Genomic DNA, 17025 nt, shown 5'->3' with positions numbered 1-17025 from the left:
ATCTGAAAATTAAGTCACAATCATAACATCAAATGGTCCAGTTAGGTTCATTAAATCCTCACATTTTAATAACTTAGAAATACAAATGTTATGTACAAGGCAGAAACGATCAGAGCCAATCACATTTTCTCCCCAGTTTTATTGTTTGCCACAGCTCCCAGAGAGTCTAACGCTACAAAACAAATAGATAACATGAAAAAAGGGAAAGTGAAGAGCAGCAGTGGTTTTTAAAGGATTTTATTAAGAACAAAGATGGTGTCTAGACTCCTCGTGGCTGTTTGAAGTTCATCCCGACAGTGGGCTGGGTCACCTGCAGATTCGACAGGCTGCCAAAGTCCTGCAAAACAAACAGGAAAACTTGAGTCTGACGTTTGGGATGGAGAGCTCATTTATATACACTGGGGGTTAAGTGTCTTGCCCAAGCCACAATGACTGTATTCATTGTGGGAGCCAACCTGTGGGTCAGTGGATCTGGCCACTCTGATGTTGTTTATGTAGAAAGTTGGATTTGAGAACCAACTGAGCTACTGTCACTTCATGATTCGATTATATGGCATTAAATTTAAATCATTTCACTCTTCATGCAAATCAAATGTCCATGTGCAAGCTAAAACACTATCAATTTAAATTAAAGTTTTAAAAAAAGGGCAGTGCTCATTATTTTCATGTAAGTAAAATATGTTTTGCCCCAGTGCAGATATATTAAAGCTCTCACTGTGGTTTCTGCATCCAATTCTAAAGCATTTACATCCTACACAAAGCTCAAAGCAACACGCAGGAGGCGAAACAAAGATGGAAAAATCATTGTAGTGCATATTTAGGATATTTAAGGAAAAAATGGCTCTGGGTTGCTGCAAACTGTTCAAAATGAGCCATTTAGTTTCACAGTTTAGTGACTTAAAAAAAACAAAAAAAAAACAGGTACAGGTCTTTACTCGAATCCTCGTGCAGTCGGCGTCCTGGTCCATTAAACACCGGTGATTAGTGTAAATGTGCGAGTGCCACAGGGTGTGAGGGCACAGATCCCTCACACACAGGGAAAGGCTCTCAGACTCATATCCCTGCATTATCAATGACCTGGAGACAAACTCCACAGACACTTTCGATACAGGGCACAGTGGGCACTGTCAGCCTTATTTACAACAGCATTTGTGTTATGTTCCAAACGGTTTTTGCCAAATATTTCATATATATTTCTAATATTTCATTTAAAAGATGCCAATTTAGTTGATCAACTCCATAATTAATATAATAAGTGAACCAGATAATGAGTTGTATCACTTACGGTCTGATTGGACCTCTAGGATTGAGAAGTGGAACTTTGTCTCCACTGATCTCGTACAGAAAACCAGACAAGCCCTCGAAATCCTTACAGCTCTTATTTATATTTCATAATCATATTTACACAAAGGAAAAAGACTCAAGTTCAGCACTGTGCCTCCCTCTGCTGGCCATAACACATTCAAAAGCTCCCAGTGAAGAAATGGTTGAAATGTTTTCTAAAATGTCAAGACTAATTCTCCCAAAGAGTGTTAGAAACACAGTGACTGGTAATACCGCTTTAACATTGTGCTTTATTTGTTAGACTTTGACTCACCAGCAGCTTCAGCATCTCCTTTGTGTCGGGGTCAACTTCAATCAGCTCCTGGTCCAGAGCAGAAACCTGAACAGACACACACAGGTTTAATCTAAACAGCACAGGTTCTGTTCATTCTTGTCACTGCCTCCTGTTGCAATCAGCAAGTTTAGACAGATCTATATTAAAGAGGACATGTTCAATTACAAGCTCCATCATCCACCAACCCAGCACTTTACTACAGTTTTACACAGTATACTTAGGTACTTATACTTTTAGGTCAAATCAGAAGTCATTTATACAGACCGCTGATACTGGCCTTTTAATGATTAATAAGTTGGATCTTAATTTCAGTGAAGGGAAAATTTGAAAACGTCACTCGGTATGCACACAGTCAAAAGCACAATATGAGTGGGTGGTTTTATCACAATCGCAAAGACTGCATGTCAGAATATCCACTATAAAAATCCTGACATAAATCTGCTTTCAGTACTTACAAAGGCAATTCCAGTCTTTAAAACTGTGCAGCCCACTTCACACTTCTATTTCAGCACAACAATCTACCACATAGACTTAAGAGTGGGCAGTTCGAAAGGAGGAAATAGGATTTGAATCACAAGTTTAATGTGCTTTTTTAAAAAACATACAAATACCAAAATATCCCAAATCTTCAGATAATTCAAACACTTCCTGCTGTTGTCCCATATAAATCCTTATCTAAATAATTAATTAGAATAAATTTTGATCAAGTATGACACCACCGGTCGATCAGACGACAAAAATTACAGCCAGAGTGAACAGTCATAGTTCATCGGCTGATTCAAGTTTTGCAACAACAAAAGCACCTCTAGTGTTTGACAGTAAATGTGTGAGTGCCACAGGGTGTGAGAGCACTGATCCCTCACACACAGGGAAAGGCTCTCAGACTCATGTCCCTGCATTATCAATGACCTGGAGACAAACTCCACAGACACTTTCGATACAGGGCACAGCAAACCAACAAGCACACAATACAACAGGTAACAACACTACATTAAACTGCAATGAAATCCAATCATCAGCCATCCAATACATTCTATTTATAATACAAGCAGTTATAAAAGTATCACAGCACAGCATCTGCTATTTACACATTGAACGATGTCTAACAATATATTGCCATTATCACTATTTGAAGTAGAGTCCTAAAATCAGCTGTAAAGAACAATACTTTTGCTTTGGTCTTTGTATTGGTTTACAAAACCATTATCTGACATCCAGGGGAAATAAACACTAAACATTGAGGCCGACCACCAAAACCACTAATTCAATGGGATATTTCTCTATACTCTTGCATCATGAACACATTTTAGTTTTCTTCAACAAAAAAGCCGTGTAAATGCAAAAAGGAGGACCAGCACAGCTGTAAAGGCCCTGTCCGCTGCACTGACCTCTGGGACGTAGTTGTCCCTCCTCTCGCGCTCCTCCTCCTGCAGTTTGATGGAGATGCCTCTGACCGGACCCCTCTGGATCCTCTTCATCAGATGTGTCACATACCTGACACAAAAACATGGTTACCACATTTATTCGTTCACTTATTACATTTATTTTATAAGTTAAAAAACTTGTTGAGAGTAAGAGTAAAAATAATATTAGTGCCTTGCAGAGAGATGACTGGAATGTTCCACAGTATGGCATTAAACTTTATCTACCTTTATGAAGACAAGAAGGTGACGCCATCGGGTAGCAAGTTACACGTTAGATCTGTGGAGGCGAACAGAGCCTGCTCATGGTAAAAATGCAAGATACTGAACAACTAAACAACTGTAATTGAATAAACAGAAGATAAATATTTAATGCCACACTGGGAAAGCAATAACACTTGTAGTGCTCTTTAAATGGAAAACATTTTGACAGTTACAAATATTCAGGCACCACCCTTTAACAGGAAACGAAATGAATAACGATTTCTTTGGGATGTTTGAGAGCACCAGGGTTCAACAGGAACTGAACATCCCTCAAACACAGGGAAAGGCTCTCGGTTTGTTCTGCCTGCATTATCAATGACCTGGCCACAAAGATCCACAGTCACTTTCGATACAGGCTACAATCACTATGACTGTCTGGTTTTGACAGTTCTAGTGTTGGATTTGAGTGGTCAGAGCTGGAGAATATACTGTACTAAAGTATTTGGAAGAAATATTTCAACAACTGATCCACAACCAGACCTAAATCAACCCCTTAAGCCCAATTTATGGCTGTGTGTTAAATCGTCTGTCGCCTTGAAGCCCCTCCACATAGTGACCGTGCACCTCTGAAATTTTGTAACTATGCGTCAAACCGACAGACAGCAAGGGAAAGCGATGCAGACAATAAGGGCTGTGATTGTTCCTCTCTACAACGGCTCTACATACTTTTCTGGTACTCTACTTTCCTGCTTCATTTTGTTTACACGAACGCCAGTTTTAAATCCTAGCATTGTGGCGCTGAATTATTTTGCTGCGCATAGACCTCGACGCTGATCCATAAATCAAAAACGATGGCGGAGGTGTGCGTTGAGTCGACACAAAGCTATAATTCAGCCTTTACCCAGCGATCTTGTTGCGGAGCTTCTTGCTGGGGATGATGGCGATCTCCTCACACACGCGTTTGTTGGTGTGGAAGTCATTACCAAGCCGCGTGTAGTACTTCTCAATGATGACCCTCGCGGCCTTCTTCACTGTTTTGGTCCTGACTCGCCCCTGAGAAAGACAAAAAAAAATACAACATAATTTTAAATACAAGATACAGTCAATAAAAAAAAAATAATAATAATGAAAAAAAAAATCATCAAGGATGTTGCACTAAACCATCAAACTAAACCAGTGAATTTGAAAAGAAGTCTACATTAGAACATGTATCATAATTTCACATGCAGTCACTGTAGTAGTCAGATTTAATATTCACCTTTTTGCCATTTTTAAATGTACAATTTTAGTTCCAGCTTCATTTCCTTTATCTTGATTATTTATTATCTGGGGATTCTACACAGCAGGAGTGGGCAATTATTTTTTCCATGGGGCCAAGTGAGAAACTGAAAATATTGTGGAGGGCCTGGCTAAAATGCTTAACTCAATTCCGTTCTCAGTAATGTAAAAGTGAGGTTGCCTCACAAAAATGTCATTAAAAAAAACTCTAAAATAAAAGCAAAGCCGCTTTAGTCCATGCATGAGGTCAAATGATAAAATCTTTATTTTGTAATTCCAAATGAGCGTAAATGGGCCAAAGGCCCCAGAGCTGTACAATGCCCAGGTCTGTCAGAGCAGAACCACTGCCTCCCCTACAGTAAATCTGATGTAATGTTACAGTACAAATTTTCAATAAGGGAAAACTGCCCTGAAAAATATAATTCACGAAAAATCAACGTGGGCAACACAATACATCTCTATCAATACATCAATAACTGTGATATGCAACGATTTTAAGCTGTGGTTCACTACATACATGAGAACAAGGCTCCTGTATGAGCAGCAACAGAAGCCACTAAAGCACCAGCCAATGCGACCAACTCAAAGGACAATATTAGATTTATCGGGTTAGATTTCACTTACAGCTGTCCCAGCATGAATCGCAATAGTAAGTTTAAATACGTCAATAATGCATCAAGGAAAAGTACAGTCCATTCACCAAATTCGCAGCGACACTCAGCTCCCGTGGCTATAGCGGCATCCCACGGCTCAAAATACAAATAAAACGCATCATCGGGTACATTTTAAAGCGATACCAGGTTGTATGGAAAGGGTAAATGATCCGGTTTCCATTGTAGATGAAATGGAGCGTAAAGAGTGTACTATACGAGAGGATTGGCGCAGATTGCTCGGTTTGATTTAAAATAATACCCACCATGTTGGATCGGCCTGGTAGAAGAGGACGAGAGGATTTCCGCTTCCGGCTTTAGAGCAGACCATAAGTGACAGCAAAAACACACAGCGCCACCGTCTGGCTAAAGAACGGACGTGCTTCTTTATTGATTTGTGTAAATGTAAGGGGGAAAAAAAAGACAAAAAACAAAACAAGATAAATAAATCTTATCCTCAATAAAATCTTATGTCTTTCTCCTAGACCATTTTGAGCTTTGTTTAAGACCAATGTGAGCAAATGGCTTATTGCTCCAGCTTCTCATGTTTTGCTCCAGAGAAACTGGCCGCTGAAGTGCTCAGGTTAGACTTCTCTGTAGACATGAAGGATATCTCTATTTGGACTTAACCAAATTTCTCAAATTTTCATTTCTGCTCAAACTAACCTTAGTCTAGCCTCCAGTGTTGTACTTCTCATGTGCTGCTCAACTTGAACTAGAACAAACTTGAAGGCCGTTGGTCAGTGTGGGCTTGGTGTGATTCAGCTCTGCAGTTTTCAGAGCGACTGAAGAACATGTCTGTCAGGAACTCAACAAAACGTCTCCTACTATCAACAGTAGGGATGGGCATGATTAGTCGATTAATCAATAATTGATTATTAAGAATTTAATCGATTACATTCATTTTAATCGACAAACCGAATGTAGGTTGCTATGCGTAGTGTGACCAAACAGGTCACATGTACATGTAGCTCTCTGCATCAGAAGGAGCAAGCAAACACAAACAGTGGGCAGTCTGCAACGTACCAAAGCACAAATGCGTATTTAACGATGACTTGTACAAGAAAATCCACGCTTTCCGTTGTGCTCGGGACAAGTGGGAGGCCATGTGCATAGTGTATGAAGCAGCACATATGTTTTGGTGTCCAGTGGGAAAAAGTTTTACCAGGTGAGAGTCGCACAATGTCGATGACGAGTCTCCACCTCCCTCCCCCCGTACGGTGTCCTGGTTTTGACAAACGCAAATTTGGTCACACTAACCTGTATTCACCTGAGTCATGTCTTTTAATCTGACAGAAGTTGACTGCATCAGCGCACAAGAGCTGTAGTTTTATCTTCGCTGAGTTTATGGGTCAGACTTAGTCCGATTGTGCTGAAATTTGAATCACTAATGCGTGATCTCAGTCTGAATATAATACACTATAAAACATATGAAAAATGAACACTATAGCGCCCCCTACCATACACATGAAACGTCAACATTATAAGATTTGTACCAAATTTGGGAATTCAATTCTGTTAATGACTACAAGCAAAAAGATATATTACTGACAGGGGCATTTTTCAAGTTTGGCCAGCAGGGGGCGCAAAGAACATTTAAAGGCGTACTATGTAATTTCTCCATTTGTAGGCATGGAGTTTGCGGGCATGGCGTTTAGGGTATGGTATTGGCGGGGTGCACCATTTGCAGGCACGGTGTTCGCGGGCGCGGCGTTCGCGGGCATGGCGTTCGCGGGCACGGAGGGCGAGGGCCGTTCGACGCAGCTTGCGGCTTTAATGTTTTTCTTTCTTTCCATCAGATTCGGACTCGAGCCATTTCAGCTAAAGGCATGACTCTGGTCAGCCCTCTGCAGCTGCTGCTGTTTGAATGTAAAAAGATTACTTCTAATGGAGATATTGTGGAGCTAGATGAGTGGTGAGCGACGCTCTTAGCACTCAAAGAACAGTCACATGTTTCACACTTACTTCAGCTGTTTAGTTTCTTTTCAAAGACAATGTATCACAACAGTCCCATCCACCTCTCCAAGCTTTTGGAAGGCAATGCCCCATACTTTTTCTCCATAAACTTCCATCTATCCATTTTCCTTTGCTTTATCCAGGGCTGAGTTACAGAGGCAGCTTTCTGTGTAGGGAGCAAGGCTGGGAAGCCTGGCCCTCCCTTCCCTCCCATCCTCCTAGGAGGACGTGGAATGTCACCCCACAGATTTTGTTTAAAAAAAAAAAAAAAAGGCAGGCAGAAGCTAACATCTATGTAACAACTTAACTTAGCAGTTTATAAAGTTTCAGAAAAAGTATTTGTACTTGTAGTTGTTACCACATTGCTGATTAGAACCCAAGAAGCTTTCAGACTTGTTTTTAAAGGGAATTATGAATGTGAAATTTGGTTCCAGAACCATGGTCATGAGCTCTGGGTAGTGACCGAAAGGACAAGATCGCGGATACAAGCACTCGAAATGAGTTTCCTTCGCAGGGTGGCTGGACACTCCCTTAGAGATAGGGTGAGGAGCTCAGTCACACGGGAGGAGCTCGGAGTAGAGCCGCTGCTCTTCCATGTTGAGAGGAGCCAGCCAGTTGAGGTGGCTCGGGCATCTGTTCCGGATGCCTCCTGGGCGCCTCCCTCGGGAGGTGTTCCGGGCATGTCCCACTGGGAGGAGGCCCCGGGGAAGACCCAGGACACGCTGGAGGGACTATGTCTCTCGGCTGGCCTGGGAACACCTTGGGGTCCCCCCGGAGGAGCTGGAGGACGTGTCTGGGGTGAAGAAAGTCTGGGAGTCCCTGCTTAGACTGCTGCCCCCGCGACCCGGCCCCGGATAAGCGGACGAAAATGGATGGATGGAATTTGGTTCCAGAACCAAGAAGTGGACAGAGACTGTTGAACTCCATAGGCTAAGATAGAAAATGCAACATGACCTTTCAGAAAGATAATGATAAAGATAAATATGATAAAGACAGCAACACCTTAAAATCCTAAATTAATCATTTGAAGTTTAACCAAACATTGGACAAACCTTTTGTGTGTTCCCAGGATCAAATTGCGCATCCCCCATCATGTGGCTGGTGGAATCTTGGCCCTGAGAGCAGCTCTGGAGGCTCAGGTGGTAGAGGTGACCAAAGACCCAGAGTACATCAGACAGATGGACCCCACCACCCAAAGGCTCATCAACCTCATCAGACAAATCTCCAACTCGACAGCTATGGGCATGAACATGATGAAGAGCCAAAGGTACAAGACAGCACCACGAATCTGGGGAATAGAACAAATATATGGGGAATATTTAACATTTTGAGACTTTCTGTATTAATTGGACTGTGACTGATTTGAACTTATTCTAGTCAAGATAATAATAATAAATAAGATAAATGCTCTTTACATCATACATTGTTTGATAAACGCTGCCGCTAAATAAAGAATAAATTGGTTTGTTGAATCATGCACATTTAGGGATGTTTGGCTCTTTTGAACGGTTCAGTGAATGGTTGGAGCTGGATACAATGTTTTAAAAGAAGCAAATAAGGTTTTTTTTCTTTAGGGTTAGGGTTATCTTTATGCAATTTTACACTCCTTAATCCAAAAAAAAAAATTTCCAGAGCAGAGCAGGTAACACAAGTGAGAGATTTTTCCAATAAAAACATACAGTTTTTTGCATACTATAGGGGCTCTGGATTATAAGGCGCACTGTCATTAAATGGTCGATTTTCAAACTTTTTTCACATATAAACTGCACCGGACTATAAGGCGCATTAAATGAAACACAACAGTTAGATAAGTCAGTCAAACTTTATTTAACGCGTTCACAATAACTCTCAACTTGGTTCAATTGTAACGCGTACAAAAAAAATACTGTCTTAGACGCTAAATTGTTAGTGTATTCACAATAACTCATAATTGTTCAAACAGTTGGGGGATTACGGCATCCAGCACGCCCGCATCCCTCTCGTCATTATCTGAGTCAGTGTAGTTACTGTTCCTTGGCAGTTCGGTGATGATTCAGGTCTTGGTGAAAGCTCGGACCACAGTTGATACTGATCCTTAGCCCAGGCGTCCACAATCCGTTGGCAGATCGTGGCGTAAGTCGCTCGGTGCTGTCTCTCTGTCTTGGTGAATGTGTGTTCTCCTTCTCTCATCCACTGCTCCCACGCAGCTCACACTTTCACTTTATAATAACCTTGAGTTTAAAGTGTGCCTTGTGAGCATGTCTCTTCACAGGGGCATTTTGATATTAAAAGGAATCACAGTATGTATTACTCCTGATGCTCCTGGCTACGGAGGCCATAATGCTGCAAGTGGTGCGGATTTGCACTTTATTAAAGTCGTACTAAGACACCCCAATAAATTCATATATAAAACGCTTTGGATTATAAGGTGCACAGTTGTTTTTTGATGAAATTAAAGGCTTTTAAGTGCGCCCTATTGTGCGGAAAATACAGTATTTGGCATTGAAATAAGTTTTTGTTTTATTATTATTGTAGTGCAACATTTCAGTGGGCAAACATCTTTCCACTTTCAGTTTGAAGTTAAAACTGTGATATGAATAATTACCGTATTTTCCGGGCTATTGGGTGCTCTGGATTATAATGCGCACTGTCATTAAATGGTCTATTTTCAAACTTTTTTCACAAATAAATTGCATCGGACTTTAAACGAAACACCACAGTTAGATGGCTCAGAGGGACTTTGTGCCGTTCACGGTGACTCTAGGCTTTGTTCAGTTGTGGCGTGTAGGGAGGGTGCTGTCTGGGACCAACGGATTGTCGGCGTGTTCGCAGTGACTCAGTTGTTCAGTTGTGTCTAGAAGTGGCACATTGGACTCGCTTTTTCGGTTCATTCCTCCGTTCCGTTCCTCGTCCGCGTGGAGTGAGGAGTGTGGCTGCGGGTGTGTGTCAATGTGCGGTCGCTGTCTTCTCTGTGTGTGTTTGCGTGCACTGTGGGTGGTGCGGCTTTGTAGTTTACTGAAGTCGTGCTGGGACACCTGAGTGGATTCGTGTATAGGGCGCTCTGGATTGTGGGGTGCACGGTCGTTTTTTGATGGGGTTGGAGGCTTAAGAGCGCGTCTAATAGCCCGGAAAATACGGTACCTAAACAGACAGCCTTTGGAACGGCCAGAGGAACAGATCCAAGACATTCAGATCTGTCAGAAGAGTCCAAAGTCCTATCACTAACACAGTGATCGGGGCAGTTCAAACTAAAACACGTTCCAGACTGATGGTTTGAAATAAGAGAGGTTTAAATGGTTGTAGTTGTGATGTCATCTGAAATGGCCAACTGCATGATTGCATTTTCAGAAATAGCCCTATGTTCTTTAGCTAACAGCTTAAAGGGGGGGTGAGATGCAAAATATATAGTTTTTAAGCTTTCTCCCCTGTATTAACGTTCCTTCATCAGAGGTTTTAGATGCCATCCATGCATGTTTGAGTAATCTAGTGATCTTTTCTGGGCCCTATTCAATCCCTGCTTATGGTTAACTGTAAGATTCTGTACAATCCCCCGCTCACAAGCCTACATTACCCACGCTCCTACATGACAATTCTCCATAAATATACACGTGATAGAAAACTGTACACAACTTCACAAACGCCGTGGTTTGTTTTAGGATGGGAGACGGTCCACCACCACCCAAAATGTCCCGATACGATGGGGGAGGCGGAGCAGGGGGATTTGGCGGTCGACCTGGAGTCGGCTATAGAGGAGGCTACAGAGGAGGCTACAGAGGTGGTGCTGGAGGGTATGGAGGCAGAGGTGGGGGTTGGTACAGAGGAGGGGCCGGAGGGTACAGAGGAGGGTATGGAGGCGGATCTGGGGGTGGGTACAGAGGAGGGGCCGGAGGGTACAGAGGAGGGTATGGAGACGGAGGTGGGGTGGGTACAGAGGAGGGGCCGGAGGGTACAGAGGAGGGTATGGAGACGGAGGTGGGGGTGGGTACAGAGGAGAGCTGGAGGGTACAGAGGAGGGTATGGCGGCGGAAGTGGCGGCGGAGGTGGGGGCAGCTACAGGGGAGGGTATGGAGGAGGGCGAGACTTCAGAGGGGGCTTCTAGGCATAATGTTGATTCCAAATTCTTCATATGTGTGCATTATTTCACCTGTTCTTTGTGGTTTATTCACTCCAACACGTAACTTAATATATAAATAAATAGCAGCCCTTTGTGGTAATGGCACTGTGCTTTGTAATACTGTGATCTGTTATATTGCTGTTTAGCCTTTTTCAAGCAACTGGTAATTTACTTTGTGTGTAGTTTAAAAAATCAATTTCTTCTCTCTGGTAGCATAGTGTACTCTTGGAATATTGTAATATAATATCTGGTCCAATAAAGCCAAACTTTCTTATTGAGTCTTTAATGTGCCTTAAACTACAATGTCTTCATTTCAAAAACATTTGTGGGGGTCATAAAAACTTGAACATGAACATTCCTCATAATCACAGATACTAATTTACCCCTGTTTTCAAATTCTTATAGAAATTAGTGACTATTCCCTGGGAGCTCATATTACTACAGCGCCATCAAAGCAAAATCCCGATCCCTCGCTCCACCTTGCTTACAAATTTAAAAAGTCAACGCCAAAGTGAAAGGCACCAGCTGTTCTCCAAGAAACAACTTCCACTGCAAAGAGACCAAGACGTAATGTTGCTGTAAAGTCGAACAAGAAAGCTCAGCCTGTTTGTCTTCTGCACCTCTCGCTTAACAAACAGGATTTTGCTTTGATGGAGCTCCACATACAAAATGTTCACTGCAAACTCTGGATGATTTCTTAGGCAGCCGAAGGTTACCATTTTCTTCCTTCCTGTGTATCAATACTGCCCATCATCTTCACCTTTCACTATTTTTCAATTCCGTTGGAAAGGGAAACAGTTTCAGCGGAGGTTTGCAGTCACACAGATTTGATTCCCTTTGGCAGTTATGGACTTCGCAAACTTCCGAAGGACATTCAACAACCACACAATTACAGTGTCCGAATCCCAAAACTGAAATATGAGGATATCAGAACCAGAAAGAAAAGTGATATGATTTAAAAGACTTGAAAAGGTTGGCTTTGACAATAGACGCATCCCAATAGAATATCAAACATGGTGGTTTGAGGCTCACTTTTTCAGAGGATCCTTCTCCATATGCATTGCGTGATGACCGAAAATCCGAAATTTGGGATGCATGTACTATAGGCCGACGTTAGAGTTAGACAATAAAAGCTGTTCATCACACAGTGACATTTGAAGTGCAGTAGAGGAGAGCAGCGGTAAACCATAGGAAATTTAAATGTACATGCATCAAGAAAAATAAATAATAATAATATAAATCTGCATTTACTGGGTGTTCCATAAATAACAACAGATAGTGTAGGCTTTGCAGTCCTCAAATGCAAGTTGTGGTTACTGAAATCAGTTAAGGTTCTTACTGTTAATTTTTACAAATCTATACAAGCAACACAAATACTAATACTGCAGTCTGTGAATGCAACGTGTTTACTGACAATCTGCTCAAGACTCTGTGAATGCAGAGTTCACTTTAAAATTGTAGTACCTTGTGGTTGTTCAAATCTGTTAAGGTTCACATTATTCATTTTTACAAAGCTTTACTCACATGAAGTGAAAAACTAATACATACAAATCTATGTAAATGCAGAATTGCTGACACAAAGAAAGTCAAAAAAGTCCAATTGTAATCACTTCAACACAAAACCTGAACCAATATACATCTACTACTAAACATATAAATGATGCAGGGCTGCTGCAATTGCATTTCTAATGAGGATATGGAGAGAAGGTTTCCTATCATATAGAGTGGGCCTATCCATCTATTGTCGATTTTGTTCTTACCAGCCAACGTTATCTGTTATTATTAATGGAACACATTTAAAATGGTTATTGTCCTAATCTTAAAGACAACAGAATCCATATCCAACTGGCTTGTAGTGTTCTTCAGAACAGGCCTAATAATGAGGGTCAGTAAATATCATTTTTTGCATTTTTTATGTTTTATTAGTATTAAATTTACATACACTTCCTCAGTATTTTGGTAGATTGACCCTGAAACTGTTTCCCACACCCATACTTCATTTTTGGGATGGTTTTCTGAGCTTGAGAGCTTTCCCCTTTTGACTCATAAAAAATGTCTGCCCTTTTCTTAAACTAGACTAACTGGACTACAGTCTGTAGCCTTCACGACTTGTCATGAAACATCTACAAACACTCTCAATACCTTTAATAGTTAGATAATTATCTATCAAGACACATTATTTGGTAGGCATTGTAAACTCCAAACAATGACTAGCTTTATTGTGAGTAAAATAACCAAGAAAAAGCCCCTCCTCCATAACTGAATAGATCTGTTCCTTACGACTCATGTCAACTGGTACCAGACTATATCTGCACTTTTGGCACACGCCCCAATGAGCCAATCGCAGCGCAGTCCTGCAGCGTCCAGTTGCCATGTGTTCAAAGCACTCCCCCAAAGGTGCCCTGTCACCCGTCCACAACATACAAGGGTGAGTTTGCCAATGCAATTTTAGTTTATTACAACTTTTTCATGATTATCTTGGCAAGAACATGTACATATGCAGTAACTAATGTTTTAAATAAATATTCAAAAGTGGATTTCAGCAGTAATACAGTTAATTTACAATTTAGATTCCTTTGTATGTGTTGTACCTATGAAGAAATTGACCAATAAAGGCATTCATTCATTCATAAGGTTTTCAAATCACCTCTTGGTCTTCTTTAGATATTGTTTTTGAAATAAGTTTCGCCCATATCACACATACTTAACACAGGTTTTTATTTAATGTCTCAAAACGTTTAGTTTTAGAATGAAAGCTGGGTATAGGATCTAGATTTTTTTCTTGTCCATCAATGTTTCATTGCAAACAGTTGCTCCCTGATGCAGATCTGAATGGCATTATTGTAGAATAGAACCTGCTTTTACTCTAACTTGTGTACGTAAGTAACATTTATTTGCTCAAGGCAATTTGGTTTCCATGGTTTTACCAAGTCAAATTAACTTACTCTTAAAGTAAAGGTTACTACATATTTCAAATCTGATTACTGAAGTAACAGGACTTTTAATTGAGTAAAATATGAAATTATTAGAACATTTGAGTTTCTCGCTCTGCTCCTTCAGATATGATTTTGTTGTTCTCATTTTTGTGTATCTTTTGAAAATACCAGATTTTGTGTATGATTTAATGCTCTGTCCTTCAAATTAACTTTAAATTGTAAATCAGATGTGACATCCCAGCAGTTACTCTAACTTATTCTTGTCTGAGTAGTATTTTTCCCCTAACAGACTACTTTTACTCTTGAGTAACCTTATTGTTACTTGAGTGCAAATTTCAGCTACTCTCTACACCTCTGCTGTCCCACAGTGCACAGTCACCCTCTGTGGATCATTAAGTGACCCTTATGAGGGGTAAACCACACTTTTGTCTATGATGCCAATTCTAATGCTGAATCCAGAGCAGCTCGGTAGTTGTACTTTTGCAGTGACATCACGCTGGAGGGTTTTACATGCATCTCTATTAGCGAAATGTTGGTGACATCCCTTGCAAAGTTTGCACTGATATTCACAACTGCAATTGTAATGTTTGTAAAAATGAGCCTAGAATCCATAGGACTTTCTCACTGGGTTCGAGTTGGATTTACTACTAGAGAAATAGTCATTCTGAGGCACAAATGCACTACATCTAATCTGATTATGAATGAGAGTGTACAGAGAGGATTTGTCACAACCTGTTGCATATATAAGAATCTTCTTCAACAAAAGAAAACTGCAGCATCAGAAAAGTGAACAGGACAAAGTTTTAGGAAGTATTCTGGTGGTGATTCATTCCCATATTTTAAATAAATATGAACTGACAAACATGATCTAATCTACAGGGCCAGCATTGTGTCACTTTTCTGGTGGAGGTTCCATCAAATACTTTTCTCCATGGAGATGTTTTTGCTTTGCCTGGAATGTTCCATGGTAAGACATTTCTATTGCTCAAAAATACACTAATTCCTTTTGTGAATAGGGGTGCCTCTCCACAGATCTGAACTGTAATGCTGTAACCTCCTTGTCTCCCTTGTGATAGATGGGTTTAATCTATACTGTGGAACATTCTAGACAAAGCAAATGTCACTCAGCGCACCTTTAAATTATGGTCCATATAGGTCAAGTCCTACACTGGGCTGGGCTTTGGACTGAATCTCCCATAATGCACTGCTAAGGAGCCACTCAAAATGGAGACCTGTGTGATGTGATTTCTGCTGTGAAGACACACCAGAGTGCAGACAGACAAGAGCAAAGGTCAGCACCACTGGCCCATGGACAGCTCCTCCATCTCCTCCATCTCTCCTCCAGGTCTGTTTATCTATCTATACACACACACACACACACACACACCCCACACGCACAAAGACACACATATACATTTATATATACACTCACCAAGATAACAACAAGTAAAATTTGCATGTCCCTTATAAATCTGAGGCTCACATGTTGTTGTCTCCATGTGAAAGTTTCTCTCATGAGAGTGAAAACACTGTTTAAAGGAACAGCACCGTCAAACTTACCAATGATTGTTGCTGCTAATTGTGCCTTATTCTTTTCGACACTGACTCATTTAGCCACACATTTTACTATGCAGTCAATACTTTCAAGACTTACAGTTGCATAAGCTAGGCTCACATTTCAATTGAAACATTCACTATTTGACAAGATTTTACTCATTTTGCACATGTATTGTATGTATATATATATATAAACTGTATGAATCGCTGAGTGCAGGAAAGCAAAACATGAACAAACCATATTACCCATCATACGTGCTTTATTTTCCTTTCATAGTGCAGTATCTCACTTTCTGGAGATGACCCCTCACCTGCATGATTCCATGGCAATAGAAAGTTAAAACCACACTTAGGACAAAGTCTTCCTCCAGACAGACATGTTTGTACTGAAATCAACTGACTCCTTTTGGATGGAGACTGGCCCTCGAAGTAGAATAATGCTGTGTATTCTAGGGCTGCAAGACAATTGATGACAGGTTTATAAACAGACTCATGCCAAGAGCTGACAAAAGAGGTTTTATGACAAGGACAGAGCAGGAATTGTATGGAAATAACATGAGAATTTTGTATTTTAGATGAAACTGCCTCGTTTCAAAGGTTGGCATCATTAATTAAACTGTGATCTGAAAGACATTTTCAATCAGTCTGTAAATATAGACCATCAAAATGACGTACAGCAGCTTCACTTCAGCTTTGTCAGGGTAAAATGATGTCAAAATCTCATGTTCATGTTCATGGGGCCTTCATGTTCTGAACAACTAAATGATTAATTGAAAGAATAATCACAAAATGAATGGATTACCAAAGTAACTGTTGCAGTCTTATCATATTCCCACTATCATGGAGTGTTAAATAGGTAATATTATAAATATACTTTTATTATTCGAGACGATAAGAATAGATTTAGAATATTATCTTTTTTCAGGTTCAAGAGATTTTATTGTCATTATCATAGAAAAAAACAAGTTACATTTAGAGCATCAAACAGTGCAGAGTTTTGATGTAAAGTGCATAACCCTTCAGTAAGTCCAGTGTAAATATGAGCACAATAAGGAGATTCAGAGCAGCACATATGTATGTAATACTACAACAACACAAAGTCCAGTTCAGTGTTCTTTTATTGGAGGATGTGGTTATTGTCCATGGGAGAAAGGCAGAGAGGGGAAGGGGGCAGTGTTCAGCAGCCTCACACTCGGGGGATACAGGCTGTGGCTCAGTCTGGTTCTTCTGGACTCTATGGACCTGTACTTTCTAGTTGAGGGCAGCAGGTGGAAAAGGTGATGAGCAGGGTGGTGTCGTCACTCCCCCGTCA

The 17025-nt window shown here is 40.7% G+C and overlaps 3 protein-coding genes and 3 non-coding genes across 6 annotated transcripts in view; 2 read left to right on the top strand and 4 right to left on the bottom strand.

The window, feature by feature from the left end:
- Positions 1-221: 221 nt before the first annotated feature.
- LOC110161255 (40S ribosomal protein S17) lies at positions 222-5538 on the bottom strand. The gene is made up of 5 exons (XM_020925977.2): positions 5438-5538; positions 4145-4296; positions 3007-3112; positions 1598-1663; positions 222-337 (listed from the first exon to the last, which is right to left on the bottom strand). Exons 1-5 carry the CDS (start codon positions 5438-5440, stop codon positions 260-262), a joined length of 405 nt encoding a protein of 134 aa, XP_020781636.1. The 5' UTR covers positions 5441-5538; the 3' UTR covers positions 222-259.
- LOC129409627 (small nucleolar RNA SNORA71) lies at positions 992-1113 on the bottom strand. Its single transcript, XR_008632483.1, has one exon. It is a non-coding gene; the product is annotated as a small nucleolar RNA SNORA71 (small nucleolar RNA).
- Positions 2442-2563, bottom strand: LOC129409628 (small nucleolar RNA SNORA71). Its single transcript, XR_008632484.1, has one exon. It is a non-coding gene; the product is annotated as a small nucleolar RNA SNORA71 (small nucleolar RNA).
- Positions 3534-3660, bottom strand: LOC129409626 (small nucleolar RNA SNORA71). Its single transcript, XR_008632482.1, has one exon. It is a non-coding gene; the product is annotated as a small nucleolar RNA SNORA71 (small nucleolar RNA).
- Positions 5539-6974: 1436 nt separating the features above from the next.
- LOC129409490 (ATP-dependent RNA helicase A-like) lies at positions 6975-8544 on the top strand. The gene is made up of 2 exons (XM_055155754.1): positions 6975-7086; positions 8197-8544. The coding sequence occupies exons 1-2, from the start codon at positions 7001-7003 to the stop codon at positions 8456-8458; spliced, it is 348 nt and encodes a 115-aa protein (XP_055011729.1). The 5' UTR covers positions 6975-7000; the 3' UTR covers positions 8459-8544.
- Positions 8545-10803: 2259 nt separating this feature from the next.
- The window catches only part of LOC129409408 (glutaminase liver isoform, mitochondrial-like), a 15820-nt gene continuing 9598 nt past the window's right edge, over positions 10804-17025 (top strand). Inside the window, exon 1 of the mRNA XM_055155371.1 lies at positions 10804-11052. Within this exon, the coding sequence (XP_055011346.1) occupies positions 10804-11052 (249 nt within the window). The remainder of the gene's footprint in view (positions 11053-17025) is intronic.

Source organism: Boleophthalmus pectinirostris, unplaced genomic scaffold (assembly GCF_026225935.1).
Source record: "Boleophthalmus pectinirostris isolate CB_2022bp ecotype Guang Dong unplaced genomic scaffold, ASM2622593v1 HiC_scaffold_2, whole genome shotgun sequence".
NCBI lineage: Eukaryota > Metazoa > Chordata > Actinopteri > Gobiiformes > Gobiidae > Boleophthalmus > Boleophthalmus pectinirostris.
Note: the sequence above shows the minus strand (reverse complement) of the source record. Positions and strands in the feature narration are given on the sequence as shown.